The sequence below is a fragment of the Ovis aries genome, chromosome 2, assembly GCF_016772045.2.
Source record: "Ovis aries strain OAR_USU_Benz2616 breed Rambouillet chromosome 2, ARS-UI_Ramb_v3.0, whole genome shotgun sequence".
Classification (NCBI taxonomy): domain Eukaryota; kingdom Metazoa; phylum Chordata; class Mammalia; order Artiodactyla; family Bovidae; genus Ovis; species Ovis aries.
The window spans coordinates 14,048,252-14,071,887 of NC_056055.1; the positions used below are offsets into that span (position 1 = coordinate 14,048,252).

The 23,636-nt window shown below is 44.9% G+C and overlaps 1 protein-coding gene across 23 annotated transcripts in view; it reads left to right on the forward strand.

Annotated features, from left to right (window-relative positions):
• Positions 1-23,636, forward strand: part of EPB41L4B (erythrocyte membrane protein band 4.1 like 4B) — a 143,685-nt gene that overhangs the window by 34,872 nt on the left and 85,177 nt on the right. For 22 of the 23 annotated variants that reach the window (XM_042242908.2, XM_042242911.2, XM_042242912.2 and 19 more), the window contains exons 2-6: positions 2,653-2,757; positions 16,013-16,055; positions 16,894-16,972; positions 18,851-18,895; positions 20,972-21,024. In XM_042242908.2, coding sequence (XP_042098842.1) covers positions 2,653-2,757; positions 16,013-16,055; positions 16,894-16,972; positions 18,851-18,895; positions 20,972-21,024 — 325 coding nt within the window. Of the gene's footprint in view, positions 1-2,652; positions 2,758-12,209; positions 12,291-16,012; positions 16,056-16,893; positions 16,973-18,850; positions 18,896-20,971; positions 21,025-23,636 lie in introns of those variants that run through there. The other variant, XM_042242916.2, reaches the window with a different exon arrangement.

The window sequence follows — 23,636 nt, forward strand, 5'->3', positions numbered from 1 at the left end:
AATAGAGGCGTAAAAAGGTACAGTTTAATGAACTACTGGAAAGTAGACAGACACCCTGGTACCATCACCACATCAAAAGCTGGAACCCAGCCAGCCAGCTGGAAGTCCACAGATGTTGCCTCCTCCCAGCCCCATGCCCAGCCCCAAGAGCAACACCTACCCTGACTTTATTGTAATCAATTCTTTACTGTCTTTCCAAGATTGCTCACCCAAGTGTGCATCCCTGGATACTGCAAGTTAAGCTTGCCTGTTTACAAATGTCTTTTAAATCTCTTTTAATCTGTACATTTCCTCTCAGTCTCTTCTCTTCCCTATATTCTGTTTGTTGAGAAAACTGGGTCGTTCGTCCTGAGGAGTTTCTAGAATTTCCCACAGGCTGGATCTTGCCACTTGTGGTTCTTTGTAGTTTAGAACGTTCCTCTGCATTTCCTACAGTTGGATCTAGTGGTTTAACCAGTCGCAAGGTAGATTTCTTTTTTCCCTGTGGAAAGAGAGGTGTGGGGAGCTAGATTATACCTTGGGTGGTAGGATGTCTTTCACCTGGTTATCCGTCTCCTATTGCAATGTTAGTAGCCACTGGCATCCGATACTCAGAGCCTGCCATTCATTAGAAGCTACAAAATTGTGATATCACAGTTTTGTTATTCTTTCTTCATTTAATTTCTCGAATACTACTCTAAAGAAAAACTCTGCCTCTCTGCTATTTTTAGTAGTTTACTTATAGAGTTCACATACCATACATTCACCTGAAACATACAAATTTAATGGGTTTTAGTTTATTCATAGAGTTGCACATCTGTGGCCATGGTCAATTTTAGAACACTTCATTAACCGCCCCCCCAAACCCTGTTCATCTTTGTTGTCACCCCGTAGACCTGTCAGTCCTAAGCAGTTACTAACTATCAATCTAATTTCTGTCTCTAGACTTAATGTTCTGGACATCTCAAATAATATGTGGTCGCTTGTAACTTAAAACCAGGTTCTTTCACATAGTATAATGTTTTCAGAGTCCATCAATGTTGTAGCATGTATCAGAACTTTATTCCTTTTTATGGCCAAATAGTATTTCATTGTATGGATATGCTACATTTTGTTTATCCATTCATCAATTGATAGACATTCGGGTTGCTTCCACTTTGGGGCTATTATGAATAATGCTGCTGTGAACATTTTTGTACCAGTTTCTGTGTGAGCATAATGTTTTCAATTTTCCTTGGATATTTACCTAGAAGTGGAATTGCTGGGTCGAATGGTAACTCTGTGTGTAACTGTTTAAGAAATTGCCAGGCTTCTTTTCTAAATTAGCTACACAATTTGACATTCCCATCAGCAATATAAGAGGGTTCCAATTTCTCCAGCATTGGTTATCTGTCTTTTTTTGTTATAGTCCTCTGAGTGGGTATGAAGTGTCTAATTGTGGTTGTGATTTGCACTTCCCTGATGACTAGTGATGTTGAGCATCTTTTGACATGCCAGCTATTCATCTCCCTTAGGTAAACTGTCTCTCTATCTCTCTGTATGTGTGTGTGCTGTCACTCAGTCAGGTCTGATGCTTTGAGACCCCTTTGTAGCCCACCAGGCTCCTCTGTCCATGGGATTCCCCAGGCAAGAATACTGGAGTGGGTCACGATTTCCTTCTCCAGGGGATCTTCCCGACCCAGGAGTCAAACCCCCATCTCTTGCACTGCAGGTGGCTTCTTTACCACTGTGCCACCCGGGAAGCCCTCATCTCTATATATCCTTGACCTGTGTTTAAATTATTTGTCTTTTTATTATTGAGTTGTAATAATCCTTTATATGTTCTAGAGAAGTCCCTTATCAGAAGTATGATTTGTAAGATTTTCTCCCATTCTGGGTTGTCTTTGTACTTTCTTGATGTCTTTGTGTTCTTCGAAGCATAAAAGCTTTACATTTTTATGATGTCCATTTGTTTTTTCTTCTGTTGCTGGTGCCTTAGATGTCTTAGCTAAAAAACTTCTGCCTAATCCATGGTCATGAAGATTTGTGTGTATGTTTTATTCTGAGTTTTACAGTTTTAACTCTTACATTTAGGTCTTTGATTTATTTTTAGTTAATTTTTGTATATTCTGTCATCTACTCTTGGGTTGGTCTTTCCTGGTGGCTCAGTGGTAAGGAATCTGCCTGCAATGCAGGAGAAGAGGGTTTGACTCCTGGGTTGGGAAAAACCCCTGGAGAGTAAATGGCAACCCACTCTAGTATTCTTGGCTGGGAAATCCCATGGACAGGGGAGCCTGGTAGGTTGCAGTCCATGGGGTCGCAAAAGAGTGGGGTATGTCTTAGCAACTAAACAACAGCAACTCTTTGGTTTCCTAGTGCTGCAGCTAAAGGCAGGATCAATGCTTGACTTTTTTTTTTCTATTTATTAACCATTTATCATAATAAGGTGTTGGTTCCCTGATCATCCTATAAAGTAGTAGTTTGGTGGGGTTTTCTTTTCATCAGGTATGCTTTAGATTTAATCATGAGTTTGTATTATAATAAAAAAATAATTGCATTTAAATAAATTTATGTACTCTGACACATATGTGTATGGTAGAGAGGGGAAAGTGATTTTATTGTTTGGGTTTTTTTTTTTTTTAATCTTGTTTCTTATCAACTGTCCTAAGATTTCGTCTACCCATTATCTTCCAGAAACATGCCAAAGGCCAGGATTTGTTTGATCAGATTGTGTACCACTTAGACCTGGTGGAAACAGATTACTTTGGCCTCCAGTTCCTTGACTCTGCCCAGGTTCCGGTAAGTATTCCTTTGATTCCTTACACGATGGGCTGGCTAATCACAGGTCCACGGTTACTAGAAATTGGTAGAGAAAGACAGGAGTAAAACTGAGTTAGTGTTGCGGTAAAGAGCATTGGGATTGAGGTGCTGGCGCCCATGTGAGGTGGTGCATCCGTGACGCCCCACCCTGGAGGTGTCCAGTATGTTGTTGCACGTGGAGATGTGCTAGGGAGATATTTCCAAGCATGAGGATGCAGTGTAGGCACATCTCTAGAGTAGGTAGAAAGAAATCTCATTATAAGAATTCTTCTGGGGATGCTGTGTGTATTTTTAACTAGCAGAAGAGGCTGGGCCGCCCTCTCCTCGTGGACTCTTGCCAGGTGCAGAGAGCAGGTGCTGTGAGCACAGCTGAATCGCAGCCAGGCTTAGTGGGCTCTGGGGCCGGGTGGTCCGAGCAGGTCTTGGCATTGCTCGAGAGCCATCTTGCAGGCTCCAGGAGGTTGTGTTTGGTCAGCAAAGACTTCCCTCACTTTGCCTGAGACAGAACTGTCCAGAGTGGAGGTGCCCGAGTAAGTGAACTCAACACAGCTCAGAACCGCTCTTTCGTTTATTTTTATATCTTCATCTATTTTATAATTGACCAACAATACTACGTTAGTTCCTGTTACACAAGATGGTAATTCGATATTTCTGTACCTTTGTAAATGATCGCCACAATAAGCCTATTTACAACCTGTTGCCATACAAAAATATTATATAGTTACTGACTATATTCTCCTTGCTGTACGTTTCAGACCCGTGACTCATTTATTTTGCAACTGTTGGATGTTAGTACTTCTTAATCACCTTTGCCTATTTTTTCCCTCCCTCCTTCCCTCCTGGCAACCACCTGTTTGTCCTCCGTATCTCTAATTCTGTTTCTATTTTGTAATGTTTGTTCATTTGTTTCTTAGACTCCACACATAAGTGATAAACTGTATTTGTCTTTCACTGTCTGATTTATTTCACTTAGCATAATACCCTCTAGATCCATCCCTGTTGTCACAAATGCCAAGATGTCATTATTTTTTATGGCTGAGTAGTGTTCTGATGTGTATGTATAGGTACCGCATCTTCCTGACCCATTCATCTATTGATGGGCACTTGGGTTCCTTCCATATCTTAGCTGTTATAACAGTGTGATGAGCGTAAGAGTACATATATCTTTTCTCATTAGTGTGTTTGTTTTCTCTGGATAAATATCCAGGAGTGGAAGTGCTAGACCGTACGGTAGCTCTGTTTTTAATTTTTGAGGGCTCTCCATATTCTTTTCCATAGTGGCTGCATCAGTTAACATCCCCACCAACAAACAGTGCACAAGGGTTCCCTATTCTCCATATCCTTGCCGATGCTTGTTTTCTGTTGTGTCTTTGATAATAGACATTCTGACAGGTGTGAGGTGATGGGTACCTCACTGTAGTTTAGATTTGCATTTTCCTGATAGTGATATTGATCATTTTTTCATGTTGGCTGTTGGAGATCTGTGTGTCTTCTTTGGAAAAATGTCTATTCAGATCTTCTACCCATTTCTAAATAGGATCGTGTGGATATTCTTTCATGTTGAGTTGTAGGAGATCTTCGTGTATTTTGGATATTAATTCCTTATCAGATATGTCGCTTGCAAAGATCTTCTCCCATTCAGTAGGTGGCGTTTTTATTTTGCTGATAGTTATCTTCACAGTGTAAAAACTTTTTAGTTTGGTATAATTGCATTTATTTATTTTTGCTTTTGTTTGCCTTGCCTAAGGAGACATATTTAAAAATACTACTAAGATTACTGTCAAAAGAGCATACTGCCTATGTTTTCATCTGCAAGTTTTATGATTTCAGGTTTTATGTTTAAATCTTTAATCCATTTTGAATTTATTTTTGTGTGTAGTATGAGATAGAAGTTGTTTGATTCTTCTATCTGTAGCTATACAGATCTCCCAACACCATTTATTGAAGAGGCTGTCTTGGCTGCATTTTAGATTCTTGCCTCCTTTGTTGTTGATTAATTGATCATATGAATGTGAGTTCATTTCTGGGTTCTCTGTTCCTTTGAGCTTTGTGTCTGTACTAGACTGTTTTGATTACTGTAGCTTTGTAGTATAGTTTGAAATCAAGGACTGTCATACTGTCAGCTTTATTCTTTTAAAAAGCAAGAAAGACTTCAGAGTTTCCATTCCCAGCAGAATCTAGCTTTGGGTTTCAAAGAGAATTTATTCAGCAATCTAAACATATTTATTGAGTGCTTGTTGTGCACTAGGCTCTGTTCTAAGCAGTGGATAATACAGTGTATGTGTGTAATACCTGCGTAATGTGACAGGTGGTAGTAAGGGTTAAGAAAAATGAAGCAGAGTGAGGAGATAGAGTAAGGGGCAGTGCTATTTTAGACAGAGTATGAAAGGGCGAGTGCTCTGGTAGGAGATATTTGAACTGAGACCTGGAGCTTCTCCTGTGTAGCTAAGCCTTTCTATCTGAAAGACACTTTTTAAATACTTCCTGGGGCTATGCATGATGGTTGTAAGGAGATACCCAAAGTTGATGCCTGGAAATTGGGTCTGCCTGAGAGGGATGGTGTGGTGCCCAGCCTGTGGTGATGCAGTGCAGCCTGGGTTACAGTGCCTGCTGGGCAGATGTGTCCTGCTGCACCCACTGGTTGCCCCCTCTACACTGCCAGCTTCTGCCCCACCTTCAGGACCTCCTGCCTGCCTGCAGCCCCCTCCCTTACCCCCCTGACTGTTGCCATGAGCATCGTGCTTCCTCTTTGAGATCGTGGTCCTGATTCCTTCCTGTGAGCAGGAGACTCTCCCTTTGGCCCCCATGGCTCAGGGAAGGGCAACCCACCATCCTTTGTCCCCTCCAGTGTGTACTTCTGCTTCCTTTGAGGTTGGACCACCCAGTGCTGCACCCTCTGGCCTCAGCACTCTCTTCCCATCCAAGGCCTCAAGTGCCCATTTCCCTCCTCCCAGGGCAAACTCAGAACTCAAGTTGTTGACACCTCTAAATATTCCAGACCTGGTTTCCTCTCACTGAAGTTTCATTTGAGCAAACCTCACCCAGACGCACCTTGGGTCCTATCACTGTCCATTCACTCCAAGATCCAGGATTCTGTTGTTTCTCATCCTGTGACCAGGATAAGATCCAGGATTCTGTTGTTTCTTGCCCTCCTTCCAGTTCCTCTGCATGTGGCCTTGGCCTCAACAACAGCCTCCTGCCCTCATCTTCCTCCCCGCCCGGTCAAGCCTCAGACATGTCCTTTGTGTCCCCATTTGCCCTTTGATTCTCCTGCCCCCATGACTGTCTCCTGACCCCCCTTCAACACGCATGCAGGCCCATCTGCTTCCTCTGCTGCTTCTCCAGGACTGCCAGGTATTGCTGGAGAGGCCACAGGCCATGCCTTCTGGCCCAAGCACAGATCACAGGTTCAGTGAAGTCCAAGCCCTGAGCTGTTCCTGGAGCCTCATGAGCCCCCAGTGGACCCTGAAGTGCCCCAGGGTTCCCCTTCTGAGTCCGCACCACAGACCTCTAGTCCAGTCCCCACAGAGACTATTCTCACGGGTGGCCTCACCTCCAGCTGAGAAGACCGAGTTCATTTAGCCTGAATGCCTTGAGTTTTCTTCCCTGCACCTCAGTGTCTCTTTCTCTCTGTCCATTCTTTTTACTGATTTCTCTTAAGGGACTTTGCCTGTTTCTCCAGCATTTATACACCTACATCAGAGTTCCATTTCCGGTTGCTTCCTCAGTGCTGGATTTAGAGTTCTCCTTGCCATCCCCAGCATCTGACACTTGTCAGTCCTCTTCCCAGAGCTGCTTTTCCTGTTGTCCTTTTGTATATGGTATTTTTGGCTTCAGATTGTCTATGGCCCAGGGCTCAGTTCAGGCCCGAACCTTGTTCCTGGTCTGATGAGCTTTAGATAAGCCACCTTCTCTCCCTTGCCCTCAGTCTCCTCATCTGTAAAATGGGTTTGTTGGATGTGTTCTTCCAAGAGCCCTTCTGGTTTTAATATCCCGTGATTCTGAGACTAAAGGGGAGGCAGGGTACTGTCCCTCACATCTCCTCTAGTCAGAAGGGAGAAAATACCCATCTTTCTGCCTTGAGAGCCAAGTACCTGTTGCCCTGGTGGCATGTCCTTAACCCCAGGTGACCACTCCCCAGCCACTCAGGTTCTCCGAAAACCACAGAGGGGACTCCATTATGAATGTCTTTGCTGTGAGCTTCTGCTCACTTGGCTGCCAGGCTTTCCTGCCTGCCGGTGCCCAGGCCCCGTGTGGCAGGAGGGATGTTCACAGCGGGATCCAGGCATCCTTCCCAGGCCATACACCAGACTCTGAAGGTGCTAAAGCCTTTCCAGCCTACAGCTCTGTGAACCTGGCGTGCTTCTCTGCCCCGCAAGAGCAGGTGCAGGGCCGTTATCTGCCTGACTCTGAGGCTCCGAGCCATGTGGAGCAGCGGGAGCTCCCAGCCCCCTTCTTCTCATCAGTCTGCCTTCCAGCTGGGGCTCATTGCAGGCTAGGCTCTGGTGATGTGTCGTTGTTGTTTAGTCACTTTGCGTATGCTGGTGCAGCTCCTGGAATGCCCTTCCTCATCCTGTTTAAGAGACTCCCCTGGTGGCTTAGACGGTAAAGCATCTGTCTACAATGCGGGAGACCCAGGTTCGATCCCTGGGTGGGGAAGATCTCCTGGAGAAGGAAATGGCACCCCACTCCAGTACTCTTGCCTGGAAAATCCCATAGACAGAGGAGCCTGGTAGGCTACAGGCCATGGGGTCACAAAGAGTTGGACAGGACTGAGCAACTTCACTTTCACTTTCAGTTCATCCCGTTTAACTCTGGCCATCCTTCAAGACCAGCTCTGATGACAGCCCTTCATGCGGCCTGCCCTGAACTCCCAAAGTGTTTTTCCTCCTCTGTGTAAACCTAAGTTTATTTCACCCTCCCTGGCAGTTTGCTCATTTGGCCTCAAGGTCATTATTTGTGTATGTGAGCAAACCTTTCTAATTAGATCCTAAGACTTAGGACCTTCTCCTCTTGACTTGGCGACTCGTGGTAACAAGGCATACAACCTAGAACTTTAGCCTCAGAAGGGACCTTAGGAGCCACTGGTCAAATTTCTCCCGTCTTCTGGGTGGGGAAACCAAAGCTCTTAGACCTTGGCAAGTCACTGAGTGAGTTGCACAGTTCATGCATGAACCCAGGTTTTTACAATTTCAGGTTTAGGCACTCTTTTCAGTACATGGTACTCTGGAGCCCGAGTTTTCTTAGCACCAGGGTGGATGCAGTAACATCCATTTCACAGGGAAACTGAGGGACTCTTTGAGTTAAGGGAGGAGAAAGGGCTTTGTAACCCGTCCTGGTTGTGGGTCTCTTCTTCCAGGTGGGCAGGCTCATAAGTCATTAGGCTCCCAGAGGTGATGCACTGAGCTTAGCTGGAACCTCAAGGCTGCCTTGCCTGTAGGAGAGACCTTAGCAATTTAGATGAGACCTTTTGGAAAGGTTTGCTGAGCCATTGATTTTTTTCCTAGGGTCTAGGATGAAGCAGTTGGTGGCAGGTGTAATAGATGGGGGCCAGGAAGGGGACGGTCCACTTGGCCAGTGGCTTACTGCACCATGGTAGAGGCTCCTGCCAAGAATGACATCCCCACCCAGCCCCTGATATTCATATCAGAGGGCTGGCAGTGGCAGGGCTCTTGGCACAACTCTCTGCGTCCCCAGCTCCCTGTGAAGAGCGCCTGGTTTCCATAGTGCACTGCCCAGCCCTGAAGCAAGGTCAAAGTCTATTGGCATCGCCTATTTTTAGCAGTTGGGCTGGGGCCTCCTGTTTCCTTTTTCTGTATTAAAGCAGGAAAGCCACCCAGGAATCCATCTGCAGCTCTCGCTGGGCACAGCTCAAAGCAGGGGCATGGGCTCTATTTTTACAAATCAAAGCTGTCTTCTGAGAGCCCGGGCTCTGGCCTGCACCCACCCAGCTTTCTCCTGGCTGGTCTGGTAGGTGCTGTTTACTGAGTCCCCACTCTGACCTGAGACTGGCATCAAACTGAAGGCTTTATAGCACTCGTGTTTAATTATTCATCATCGATCCGTGAAGCAGACCCATTTCACAGATGATGAAGCTGTGGCTTACTCGGAACCTCACAAAGGTTAAAGTAGGGGATAGAGCCAAGATTCAGAACGTGGTCTGTCATTGCAGTGGCCAACCCACTGGGTTATACTGACTTCATGACACATGGTAGTGTCACACCCCTCCACCCCCAGACACCCCCCCGCAACACACACAGACAAAGAAAACATTTAGTCAGTAGCCATTCAGTGTACTGTGGCTTGGAGCTTACTCAGTGGCCAGCTCTGTGGCACATGGGTAGGCTGGACAATGTCCCTGCCTGCCACAGTCTGGGGGGGAGACAGACAAGTGGTCCCCTGGAATACTGTGGGCCGAGTCCTCTCATCTGTGAGCCTGGAGCCTCAGTGTCACTGACGAGGTGATCACACTGTCAGAGGGGGAGGGCGAACACGGGGAGGGCTGCAGCCGCAGAGGACAAGCGGACTTTGCCAGGCAGAGGAGGGGCAGGCATTTGGGGCAGGGGTCTCCACTGCCCCACTAAGCGGGAGCCTCCATCCCATCTTTGGGGGGCGGGTGTTCTACTGGGTAGGGGTAGCCATCCTGAGTCCTTTCCCAAGGCCATCCCAGCATGAAAAGAGAGCATCTTATGGTGATCCATTTGGCCACAAGGAATCCAGAAAAGGGGATTTTGGCCTTTGTCTCAAGACCTGTGAGAGGTTTTCTCTCCGGTCTCTGCATCATGGAATCAGGTAGATGGGTAGTTAGGGGCCCACGGCTGCCAAGGAGGTTGACACACAGACATGGTGACTGCTGGAAAGACACACAGAGGGACTGTTGTGGCTTCACTCCGATGGGTGCCTGGAATGTCACCATGTTTGCGGACAAACCCTTTCTTGCATATGAATGGTTCATTAGTTTCCAGAGACAGGGAGTGGATTCTTTAGCCAGTGTCAGCAGACAGCTCAGGGCACTAACAAGGAAGCGAAAGGGTGAGTGCGCAGCCTCACCCCAGGCAAGTGCCAGGGCTGGGGCTTGAATTCTGGTCTTCCGCCTCTTTCTCAAAGACATGTCAAACAGCTCAAGAAACGCCCCAGGCCTCCCAGCAGCCTGCTTCTGAATGTTGGCAGGGTGCGGGTTTTCCTGCCCACATGCAAATATCAGCACTGAATGGGAAACAGTGGATCAAGGGAAGTCTCTGTTTTGTTGTTGTGTAGTCACTAAGTCGTGTCCTACTCTTTGCAACCCCATGGACTGTAGCCCACCAAGCTCCTCTGTCCGTGGGATTTTCCAGACAAGGATACTGGAATGGGTTGCCATTTCCTTCTCCAGCGGATCCTCCTGATCCAGGAGTCGAACCCACGCCTCCTACATCTCCTGCATTGCGAGTGGATTCTTCACCACTGAGCCGTCTGGGGAGGGAAGGGCAGGGAAGGGAAGGGGTCTCTGCAGTTGAGCTAAACGAACCCCCAAGGAAGCCTGGAGTGGCCGGTGTGCACAGCAGGTTGACAGGACTTCCTTCTGGATGAGACTGAGGATGAGGCGAGAGCCCTCCCATAGGCAGAAAAGGAGTGTCAGACTGGGGTGTGTGTGGAGGCCCAGAGCATCATGCTGACACTTGCTGAGTTAGAATCCTGTCTCACTAGCGCCGTGATGCAGGGTACTCCTTGCCCTCGCCACAGCCACCTTTCTCTACTCCGAGGCCCGAGAAGGCAATGGATGTTACATTATATGTGTGTTTTTCCCAATACCACCAATATATGAATGCTTCAGGTAGATAGTGTCAGATATCCCACAGGTTAAGGACTCAGTCTTTCAAGACTCTCCACCTCCCTTCCCCACCCCCGGCTCCCAAACACACACTTCAGATACTAATCCCAAGTCCAGGTCATCACCTATGCTTCTAACCTACTGGCTATAGGTGAGTGGGAGGTTCCCAGACCCCCTCCTTGGGTATGATCAATTTTGCCAGAGCCAATGCAGAACTCAGAAGAGCATTTAGCTTACTAGGTTACCAGTTTATCATAAAAGGATGTAGCTCAGGAATAGCCAGATGAAAGATGCACAGAGCAAGGTATTGGGGGTGGGAAGGTGTGGAGCCTCTGTGACCCTCTGAACACATCACTCTTCCCAAATCTCCATATGTTCACCAACCCTGAAGACCTCTGAACCTTGTCTTTTTGAGTTTTTACGGAGGCGTCATCACACAGACACTGTTGATTAAATCATTGCCCGTTGGTAATTGATTCAACCTCCATCCCCTCTCCCCTTCCTGGAGATTGGGGGATGGGACTGCAAGTTCCTACTCTCATATGTTTGGTTCCCCTAGCAACCAGCCCCATCCCTAGGTGCATTCCCAAAGAACCTCATTCACATAAACTCAGGTGTCATTGAAAGGGGTTTGTTATGAATATTAAGACACTTTTATTGCTGTTACCACTTAGGAAATTACAAGGGTTTTAGGGGCTCTGTGCCAGAAACCAACGAAGACCAAATATACATTTCTTATTATGAATCACAATATCACACACAATAGGCTCCAAAAGTGTTCGTTCTCTTCTTTCTCTTTATATCCTTTGGATATGATTATCTCATATTCCTTCCAGCTCTAATTTAAATGCAAACTAGACACTTTTTACGAGCCAAGAAAATCTAGAGGTACTAGAAAGCCAGTTATGAGTTCCATCACTCATATGTGATGGCCCAGGGGTTGTTCCGGCAGAGTTTTTAGACCCTTGTCAAGGCCCGAGCCTCTCCTGTGATTCAAGTGCTTGTGTGTAGGTTTTAGACAATTAAATTCTACGGCCAGTCTCATATATGTCGTAACTCTGGAACTGATGTACAGTCAGAACAGATGGGCTTTGCCAGATCATCTCACATCTCAGTTTATGGAAAGGGTTTTGCCAGATGGACTTGGATGGGAAATTCAGATCAGAAACTACCTAATACCCATTAGAGTGTCTGAGTTAAATAGCTTGCCCTTTGAACTCAGAAACGTACCTGTCTCTTTCCGGTGACTGGTTTACCAGTCTGATAAGAGGGCTGCAGCCATTTGTCTTGGTCCCTGCTGACAGGCGGCCTGGCTATATTTAGCCAGATGCAGGTGAATATCTGAGATAGGTCCTGCTGCTGTTAAATTGGGCTTCAAGCCACGTACAGGGTATGATTTGCTAAATGCCACACTGGGCCTGAGTATCCGGGGTCTTTAAGTCCCAGGGTGGTCTCGTGGGATTAAATACGAGTGATCAGGGTCCGGTCAGCCCCTGCAGCTAAGAAGGAAGTTGGGTCAGTTTGAACTGGTAGGACACAAGAAAGGTTTTATCATCTCATTTTAGGATTGTGACTGGCTTTCTTATTGCCTCTGATGCAGATGAGCAAACCTGATCAGAACGCTGCAGGGTCAAGGAGCTTTTTAAATGGAGCTGTTGCTGATTTTTTTTCCCAGCTTTGTGAGCCCTAGACCTCCATCCTGGTATGTCCTGCTCGGGGCAAGGCTCCATGGCTGGTGACTTGCTGGGAAGGATGGGGGCCAGTGCACGAGGATGAGGGGAACTTCTTTAGCAGTGTGGTCAGAGGGAAGGGCGTTTGCTGTCCAGGAGGAGCGTCCAGCCATGATCTGCCTGTCAGTTAACACCGGGCCATAGCCATCTGGCTCGTAAACTCTGAAATTGCTGAAGATTTTACAAACCTCAGACAGCAGTCTTCAGAAGGGGTTGTGGATGTTTCAGGATCCCCAGGGTCATTATTAGGACATATTCTTGGGTAGGAGAGGATGCAGGGAAACTTCAGCATTAAATATTTAATGAGCACACTGGCAGCCTTTGGAAAACACTAATGATCTAGAATTCTGTATAATGATCTTGGGTGGAACCTGGGTATCTGTGACTGAAATGTGCAGCCAGGGTTGAAAACCACAGCTCAGGAAATGATACAGGCGGGGCCTGGATTAAGATTAGAGTTTGACAGTAAGGGGAGAGGAGCAGTGGGCTGAAATTTATTCTATTCCAAATATGATAAGGAGACTTGGGAAAGGAAAGAAATGGGACAAGCTCCTTTAAGCTCTGAGCCTCCGGGGCTAATAAGATTAGAGGTTGGTTGTGGGGAGAACGTTCCTTGCCTGGTATGGATAAATTCATTTGAAAGTGAGGCAAAGAACAGGTTTAGTCAAGCCATTAGCATGATACTTACTTTGGCAGGAAAGCAAATATGTTGATTTATAAGTCCTTGTATGTCTTCTTCCCAGGGTCTAAGGGTCCAGGACTTCAGCTTGGCTAAGGGGCAGCAATGAGACCTCACTCTAGTGAGACAAATTGATCATCAGAAACCACCCGATAGGCAAGTGGTGAATGAGTAATAAAATTTGACAACCTGGCAGGCCCACCCCACCACACCCTCCGCTGTGAAAATAATATTCTCATTAAAAGGAAGAAACTACGCAGAAAAGTGAAAAAGAAAATAAGTAGACGTCATTCACAGTCCCACGTTCAGAAATAACCTGTATAAATTCTTCTGGACATGTGTCAATAGGAAATAATAATTTTCTATAAAGGGGTCCTACCTGCTTTTTTTTTTTTTTTTCCCATCTCACATTGTGCTGTGGATCTCTTGCCACATCAATATAATAGGCCTAAATCAATTTTAAAGGCTGAATAGTATTTTACTACATGGAGGAGTCATTTTTTAATCCATCTTTGTTGATGGGCATTTAGGTCATTTCTCATTCAGAGCTATTAACAATAAGACGAAACATCCTGTGCACAGGCCTTTGAGATAGACATCCAGCTGTGGGGATCTGGGGCCTTTATCACTCAGTTGCCTCGCTGGGGAGCAGGGCTGACAAAGCCAATGTCTCCCATTGCACTGCTCACAGCTTATTGTGTTATAATTCATCTCTTATTTGCTTTTGTGTTGCCTTATGCCTCTCCTCCCACAGATTCTCGTAATGGGCTCTTTGGTGAGGGGTAGAGTACACTGTACTCACTCATTCCCTCCCGTTTTCATTATTAGAATGAGCAGGGTTTGGATTGCTTCTGAAAGTATATTGACGGTCAGCAGAATGACCTCTGATTCTGAGCAGCTATTGAGAAACCCACTCCGTGCTGCTGTTCCAGCTGCTGTCCTAACAGTAGTGTTCCACACGCGCAGAGTTTCCATAAAGGAAAGTCCCTTTTTGCCCCATTTAAAAAAATTATGTTGAACATTTATTTATTTCTCAAGAATCCAATAAGGCCTGCTGGGTGGCCAGCTCTGTGTGTGGCACAGGAAACTCGAGAGATGATTAAGCATGTGGTCCTTGCCCTCTGAGGCGTATGTTTGCCTGGAGGGGCTCACAGTATCATGTTCTTAAATGTTGTTTTTCATGGAAGTCAAGCTCCCAAGGCTCCTCAAGACTGTAGCGCCAACAAGTTGGGTGTTACAGAGGAACTTCTATATGAGGGAAGTGGTTTTGTAATTTCCTCGGGTGGATAAGACTGAAGTGGTGTTTCTGGTGAAAGCTAGAGGAAGTTGAAACACCTTCATGGACCAGAGCAGAATTATCTCAGGCAAATTCCTTCCTGTCTTTCCATCTTCAGTGTGGGTCATTTAAAGAGTCTTGAATTTTGGTTGTTGAATTTAGGGGGACTGAATCAAAAAGCCCGTGTATGAACAGAGACTTTTGGCAGCATGGCCTATGGTCGTTACTAGGTTAGTAGAGACTTAGTTCTATCATGAGAAAACTCAGGAGGAAAAGGCTGCTGATGGCTCCATTGACTTGAAGGGACTTTATAGATCAATTAGGTAAAGGGTTTTAGGTTATTTTCAGCACCTCTTTGGAAAGCTAACTCTTCCCAGGAAAAATGAACTTGATGTGCATAAGCACAGATATGTTTTCTTTTTTTAACTGAAGTGAGTTTGAGTGAACTCCGGGAGTTGGTGATGGACAGGGAGGCCTGGCATGCTGCAATTCATGGGGTCGCAAAGAGTCAGACACAACTGAGCAACTGAACTGAATAGTTAATTTATAATATTGTGTTCGTTTCATGTGTACAGCAAAGTGACTCAGTTATATATAAATTTTCATCAGGTTGTTTTCCATTATAGGTTGTTATGAGATATTGAATATATTTCCCTGTGCTAAACAGTAAATCTTTGTTGCTTATCTGGTTTATGTGTAGTAGTTTGTATCTGTAGTTTAATCCCAAACTCCTAATTTATCCCTCTCCCCTTTCCCTTTTGGTAACCATAAGTTGTTTTTTTTTTTTTTCCTTTTTTTGGTGAGTCTGTTTCCATTATTTTATATATAGATTCATTTGTCATTTTTTAGATGTCACATGTGAGTGATAGCATATGATATTTGTCTTTTCTCTGACTTGTTATGATCATCTCTAGGTCCATCCATGTTGCTGCAAATGGCAATATTTCATTCTTTTTTATGACTGAGTAATAGTCTATTGTGTATATACGTCACACCTTAAACCAGTCATCTATTGATAGGCACTTGGGTTGTCTGTGAACACTGGGGTGCATGTATCTTTTTGAATGTGTGTTTTTGGGTTTTTGGATGTTCATCCAAGAGTAGAATTGCTGGATCAAATGGTAGTTCTATTTTTAGCTTTTGAAGAAACCTCCACACTGTTCTCCATAGTGCCTGCTCCAGTTGGCATTCCTAGCAACAGTGTAAGAGGGTTCCCTTTTCCCACATTCTCTCCACCACTTCTTATTTGTAGACTTTTTGATGATGGCCATTCTGACCCGTGTGAGGTAATACCTCATTGTAGTTTTGATTAGCATTTTTCTAATAATTAATGATGTTGACATCTTTTCATGAAGCACAGATATTTTTATACTATACCAAGCAGGATGCAGATAACTAGCTTAAGAGCTCATAATCTGGTCCAATCCCTGGTTTTGTGAGTGAAAGTCGCTCAGTCGTGTCTGAGTCTTTGCAACTCCATGGAACTGTGTTGTCCATGGAATTCTCCAGGCCCGATTACTGGAGTGGGTAACCTTTCCCTTCTCCAGGGGATCTTCCCAACCCAGGGATCAAACCCAGGTCTCCCCCATTGCAGGCGGATTCTCTACCAGCTGAGCTACAAGGGAGGCCCAGCCCTGATTTTAGTTACTAAGATTTATAGGGGAGGGTAACCCCAGGGAACTATGAAATCTTATTGATGAAACTGTTCCTAAAACAAATTTTTTCTTTCTTTCTTTTAGCACTGGCTGGATCATTCCAAACCTATAAAAAAGCAGATGAAAAGTAAGTAAGCAAGATTCAGTCTACTACCTTACTGCTTTTTCAGAGAGTGAACTCCTTTGCCAATGTTTTGAAGTATTACATTTTCATTAGAACTTGGGAGCATTTTCAAATGGATTCAGTTCTAAGGATGTTTTAATTTCCTAAGACTGGCTAAATGTTAAGAGTCTGAAATTTGAATGGGAGTTTTTAGTAGATGTTAAAAAAACACACGATGCCCTCTTTTGAAATTAGACACTTCCCCCAATGAGGACTGAAAAATAGGATGTTCAGAAACATGACTTTATAACTGTGACATTCATTTTCTTGTGGGTTATGAAGTAGATTCAAAGAATGGGAGAGCTGGCGGGATCTTTGACAATCTGGTCCTGCTCTCTGATGTTATGTTGTGGTAACCACATTTCTTCAATGTGGTTTATGTATGAGTAATTTTTAAAAAAATTTAATACTTTTAAAGTATTTTTACTGTAGTTATTTTTAGATTACAGAACACTTGGCTGCTTATGTGTCACTTTCCTATAGCCCACTTAGTATTTTGTTAAAAGTTAGTGTCACTGGGGTATCTTGGCAGTCAGGGGTGAAAGTAAAATGTTAGCTCTCAGTAAGTTATCTACCATGAGTAGGATTTTCTTCCAGAATGAGATTACTAACTACACTGTTTTTGTCAACACCAAAGTCCATTTTAGTTTTCCAAACAGGGATTGCTTTGTATGTTCTGTTGTTACTTTCCAGTGGTGTGGTGGATATGTTAATAGATTTAATGTGTTTTTCCTTTTGTCCATTCTGTGACCTTCAAACCTTGGGGAAAAACATCTTCAACCTTCCATCTCCAAATGCTTAGTTGGACCTGCTTATGCTTTGCACTTTCGAGTTAAATATTATTCTTCAGAACCGAACAACCTTCGTGAAGAGTTTACAAGGTAGGACAAGATGCGAAGCAAGGTCCTTCCACCACTCACGCCCCATAGCACTTGCCTTAGTTATAATCAGCAGGTCTTCTAGACTGTGGGCTTGCCGCCTCTTCCATCTGCTGTCTTTCTGTTCTGAGAAAAAGTTATGAACACTTTGCCTGTGCTTATCTCTGTATTCTGTTGAAAACTGCCTGATTGAACCTTTTCTTAGTAAATCAGAATTTAGAAGTGTATCTTCTCGTCTCATTTCTGTCTTGATGGACCTTGAGTAAATTGGCTAGTTGGCCTCTGGCACTGGATTTTTTTATCTCAGATACCAAAAGGGAAGGCAGATGTTAGAAGAGCATTTCAGCATCCAAAACTGCCATTTTATTTCTTTAAGGGGCGCTGCCAAATATTCCCTCGATTGTTGTAGTATCAGATTTGTTGGCACGCCTTCATGGTGACTTTCCACCCCATTGAATTTCTTCCTTGGTATACCTGCCTATGTCTGCCTCTGAGACTTCAGAGATAGTGCTGAAGCAAAAGAGACTTAAAACACATTTTGTGTGTGGACTTTCCCTTCAGCCACCATGCTGTCGGTAAGACTCTCGACTCAGTCCCCTGCTGCCTTTGATTCCCCAGACTCCCCTTGTCGTTGTCTGTGAGGCACAGCAGTGGTGATGGGCGGCCCATGGCTCTGGCCCCTGGCTTGGAGGTGACCACCTAAGTAGCACTTTAATGACTGACTTTATCACCATGTCCTGCCATGGGAGGGGCCTATGGGCTTCTGTAGTTAAGATTTCCTATAGGAATTGGAAGTTCTGGCCACATCAGCACTGTTTCTTCCTTAATATGGGTACTCAGTTTAATGGTAGTTGAGTGCCTGTCAGAAGTAGTAACATTCTGGAATGTACTAGAACCTTCACCACCACCCACATGTCTGGGTCACCCACATTATCCTATATCCATCCCACAGACAGTGACTGTATTCATTGTGTTCAAAGTTCAAACAAATTACATTATCCTAGGGCTCCTCTTCAGAGTCCTTTATGAAGTGTGCTGCTTCTAGCTGTCATCAAAGCCAGTGATTCTTAACCAGGGGTTGTGAATTAGAAACACCCAAGACGCTTTTGAACAAATCACATTCCTGGGGACCACTCTTGCGTGTAAGATTCTCATTCTGTAGGTGTGGAGCGGAGCGTGGGCAGCTTTGGTTTTTACAAAGCACTGTAAGTGGTTCTGATGCCCACATCCTCCTGGTAAAAAAGGACGCTTACTTAATCTCTTATTTCAGTGAACTCCTCTGGTGTTATTTGCTGCCTTCCTCCCCATTTTCCATGACCAGTTCCAGGATTTCTGTTTCCTGTGTGTGTGTGTATCTGTCTGTGTGTGTGCACACGTGTGTTTTTTGAAGACAGAGTCTGCGGTTAAGCTCAGCAGAAAAAAAGCCTCCAGCAGTCGCTCACTGCAGTCAGCTGCAAACTCTTTGATACAATCAGCTGCATCCTTCCTGAAATCTGCTGGCAGGGTTAGCTGAGGGTCAGATGCAGTGGTTCCACCCTACCTGTTGGATTGTGTGAGCTCTGCGTGTGTGTGTGTCTGTCTGTCTGTCTCCTGGAGGCCCACGGGCATTGAGGAGGCGTCATTGGACCATGCAGCTTTCCATGTTCCATCCTCCGAGTATCTTGCAAATTTCCTACATGCATTCACCTTCCTAGCTAGGTTCTGGAATGCCTTCCTGGGACAGGAGGAGATGCTTCCACCCGGGTTCTCATCTGACCTGGACTCCCTTGTTACAATGCAGACTTCTGGACTGCGTGGGGGTGGGAGCAGTGATGGGAAGCTGGGGATTGGAAGTGGCTGGGGAACAGTGACCCTTTGTTGACTTTTGTATATGTTTATCAGGTACCTGTTTGTTTTACAACTCAGGCATGACATTCTTTCAGGAAAGTAAGTATGTTTTTTTCCTAACCATTAACTCAAGATAGATCATAGTGTATTTTCTAAATAATTCACTGTATGTGTGTTTTTTTTTTAATAACTCTTTACCTTTGTTCCTTTTTCAACATTCAAAAAAAGTACACCAGGCGTTGTGAAGTGAGTCTAATTCTTGTATCACTATCATCAACATCTTATGTTAAATAGCTCCTATATGGCTTGATAACACCAGGCTTCCCTGGTGGCTCAGACGGTAAAGCATCTGCCTGCAGTGTGGGAGACCTGGGTTTAGTCCCTGGGTTGTGAAGATCCCCTGGAGAAGGAAATGGCAACCCATTCCAGTACTCTTGCCTGGAAAATTCCATGGACTGAGAGGCTCCTCAGAGCCTGGTAGGCTACAGTCCATGGGGTCGCCGAGAGTCGGATATGACTGAGCGATTTCACTTTACTTTTTTACTTTATATGGCTTGAAGCATTTCCAAGAGCATTTGATATCTTCAGTGATGTGTATTTGGGAGTCATTCTCTCCCCGGTCACATCATTGCTCCATTCATAACGGCTTTTGTTGTATTTGCAAGCAAGATACTTTATTAGTATGTATACACTTACAAGTATTTGGATCATCTGAAAGTCTCGCTCATCACCATCTGCATTTATGTAAAGAGGTTACGTTCTGATTCTACTAGAAAGAGGTTTAGATGTCTCATCTCATTTCCTTTTCCTCTCTTAAAAATGGTTTTTAAGTCCTAGGCCTCTGGCTATACAATGTTGAGCACGACGAGCATTGGCACTGAAGTGACTGATTTTACAGGCAGTGTATGTATTTTAAGGATATGCGATTTCAGCAGTCACAACTTTTATAGCTGTGTCATTTTTCACCAGACATATTGACTGTTTTTTGCTACATGAAAAACTAAGACCCACTGAATCTAAAAAGCAATACCTGCTCGTGACAAGAATACATTTTGATTTTGAATATGACCTGAAGGAGATTTAAAATGTGATTTCTGAATCTGCAAATTCTCTGTAGAATATGTGCTACAAGAATCCTAGTGGAATGTACACTCTAGAACATGTAGATTGTACAGTGTATACATTTGCCTTGGCGGTGTGAAACAGATCTTTGACTGTGTATGTATCAAAGTGTGTGTGTATATTTCTCTCTCACCATACTGTGCTCCCATATTAAAAGCCTCTTACCTGGTGATTGTCTTTAGTCTGGAAAAATATTAATGGCTACATCTTGGATTTGTACAGCACTTTGCAGTTGACATGTGCCTCAGCCTGACATTACTCTATTCACAGTAGACTGGTGTTCTGGCCCCAGCACTGAATTTGCCAGCTGGCCGGTGGTGGGCAGGACACTTGAACACTCAGCTCTTCATCTCTGAGCTGAAGGGTGGGGAGCGCTGGCCACACGCATAGTAGGGGCTGACACACTTGATGCATTGACCAAACGGGATAACACACGTATGTGAAAAGGCTTTGAAAACTATGAAGTGCTATACCAATGTATGTCGTTATTATTTTTCTAAAAAAATTTGTGTATTAAGTATGAATGGGATCACTGGATTTGTAGTAATACAGCTCTGTGGCAGTGTCTCAGTTATTTGATTGCTTGGGGGTATCTGGCTGTCCTGACCATCTTAGATATAGTGTCTGTCTGTTTATTTCTAACACTAGGACCTTGTCTCAAGAAAGACTTAAGGCAACTTGAAAAGATGCATGTGTCAAATCAAGATAAAATAAGTTTAAAACTAGTAAAGCAAAGGGCAGGGCTTTTCATTCTCTTTTCCAAACTTCCCCATTCTTGCCAGATTCAGGAAAATTGCCCATTATGCTTAGAGTTGAAACTAAACCTTGACGGGGTTAATTTAACATACGAGGAGAACTGACTTTGGGAAACAGGGAGAGTAAGTCAGGTTGTTTGCATTTTTTAATGTAGACAGCAGAAATAGAAACCACAGAGAACACAAATCATTATCTAAATATCACTACCTACTGAAAAATGGTTTTAGTGACATTTTGTCTAGTTATGAATATTAAAGTTCATATTTAGAATTAATTTTTTTCTTTTGTTTTTTCAAGATTGAAATGCCCATATGAAACAGCTGTGGAATTAGCCGCTCTCTGCCTACAAGGTACATTACTCCTTAGTGGTAATTAGCATTTTAAAGGTATTGCTTCTCCTTTCAGCAAATGAGGGTCTACTATGTAGCAGGCACAGGGCTCTGCTTTGGATATATAAAGGAACATGATACAGTCTCCATCCCCAAGTAGCTTCCAGTCCTCTGAGGACCACAAGGCAGGATCATATACTCGTGTGCACATATACAGCAGAGTGTGGTGCCTTCGGCAAGAGAGACCTGCAGGAGGCTCGGAAGTGGCAGGCCCATGGGAGGAAGGGTAGATGGAGATGAACAGAGGAACCTAGGCACAGAGAGGTACACAGAGGGCCAAGCTCAGAAATCTAGAGAAGTGGATGACTTTGACCCCAGTTAAAGCACATCAGCTTCATGCTGTCAGCAGTGGCGCCTTTGAAGAAGGAGGCAGGCCCCATCAGATGTGTGTTTTAGAAAGGCCACAGTGGTTATGATGGGGAGAAGGGACAGGAACAAGACCAAGACTGGGGCTGGGGGTGTAGTGAGATGTAGCTGTAATAAAATCAAACTGACAGAGGCTGGGGGTTAAACACACGCGCCCCCCCCCCCACCCAAACCACATCAATAATATAAGGAGAAGGACCCAGTCATTAGGCTTCAGTGTTGAAAGAGGAGTCAGAAGTGACTGCTAGGCTTTTGCTGAGAATGGATGATGCTAACAGTGAATGGCTAGACTAAGAGTTGGGCTCCATGGCGGGACATCTGTGCAGTCTCTTGGCTCAGAGGTACCAGTGGGGCCTCTGGTAGCTTCTTGAGTCAGTGCAGATCAGTCTCCACGAGAGAGGTCAGGCTGGAAGCGCTGACAGGGGAGCCATCAGCATGTGGGAATTGGTGGGTAAGAGGGCTGCCTGCCTGACTTTCAGTGTTGACCATTCCATCCGTATGATGCATTGGTGGATTTTAGTTTAAGATGCACGAGAAACACTCACTAAAGTCTCCAGCACTAATTAAGAGGATACTAATGTGTAGCTGCACACAGGGAATTTGGTTAGCACATCAGATAGACATATGTTGTGGACTCTTCACCAGTATGCTCTCTGGCTGCTATGGGATAATGAATGATGATGTATTCATTCATAATTACTAATTCTTTTTGAACACCATAATAAGATTTGGCTTCCGACTTTTGTATTTACCAAGTTTTAAAACTTAATCTAAGTCTTTTCAAATTATAAAATCAGTAGAGGCTTATTATAGACTATCAGGACAACAGACGAGTAGAAGGAAGGAAGGAACCCACCATCCTACTCACAGACAAGCAGAGTTTTTATGTGTTTTGAAAATGTAGTTCTGGTCAGAGTCGTATACAAATTTTTTTGTATGGTTTTCTACTTGGTAATTTTAGTACATATATTTCATCATGTTTATACTCGTAAAGATGGTTTTTAATGACCAGATTACTCCCACTCCCTGATAGTTCAGTTCTGTAGTCACCTTTAGTGCTTATTCTTGAATGGGGACTTGGCTTATTGTAGGTGATCAGTAAGTACAGAATGAACTTGAAGAGCTCCCCAAGGACTGTGAAATTTCTCGAGAGCCTCTGTGCATTTGAAACTGAGAGGAAAGGTGTTTCCTCTCATGCTAGAGCCATGAACACGTGTCTTGCCGCAGTTGTCCTTGAATCAGTGCCTCCATTGTTGTGATTCAGTGGCCCTGCTTGGAGGCTCTGCTCTTTTGAGAACGAATTTTACGGTTGATTTGAAAATTAATTCAGGTACAAAGAAAAGGGAGGAGGGAAAACATAGTCATTTGTGGTGTGTCCCTGCTTTGTAAGTTTCAGGTCTGTGGATAAGGCATTAGAGACCCAGGCAGTTAAGGGACTTTACCCAGGTCACACCGGTCAAGTGGCAGTCAAGCCCTCCTGCCTCTGAGCTGTTTCTTCCACACCCACCATCCCCCACCATGGCTAAGCAAAGTATGCTCTTGCTGGCAGGTTCTTGGAAGGCAGGCAGCATGCTTCCTCAGGATGGGTGTCCCTCAAGCCTGCTTTAGTCCCCCTGATAGTAAGGGGGGACACTAGCCCCCTCACCTAGTCTCGTGGGAACCTTGTCATTGGCTTCTCCCTCCTATGCTTGATGATGTCAGAGGCACAGTTAATCAAGTCTGGTGCAGATACACCAGTAAACGCATGGCTCACTTTGGCCCATGCTGCAGGGTGGCTCACATCAAGGAGACGTCTTTCCAGATGGCCCTTCTGACCTTGCTGGGTCCGCAGCTTCAGGGTAACATCTAGGTCAGAGGTCGGTTGCAGCCCCCAGCCTTGGAAGCCCAGCCCTCCCCTTTTCTGGGCAAATGTGTCTAGAGCAGAACCATCACTTGTGGCTGTGCCCAGAGTCCCCAGCAGCCGCATACCCTGATCCAGACCCCTGGTGGTCTTAGGGCTGCCTTCCAGCTGAGATCTGCATATTTGAGGGGCTGTGGTCAGGCGAGGAGACAGCCCCGAGTTCCCCGCCCAGTGTCAGAGGCTGTCTCATGCGGTCCTCACACCAGCCCTCCCAGTTTGGTATCACTGCTTCCTCTGGGTGGACAGAGACATTCCATCCTCTTCTGCAAGCCCACAGGAGTCTCTCTTCTGAAAGGGGGCACTGGGA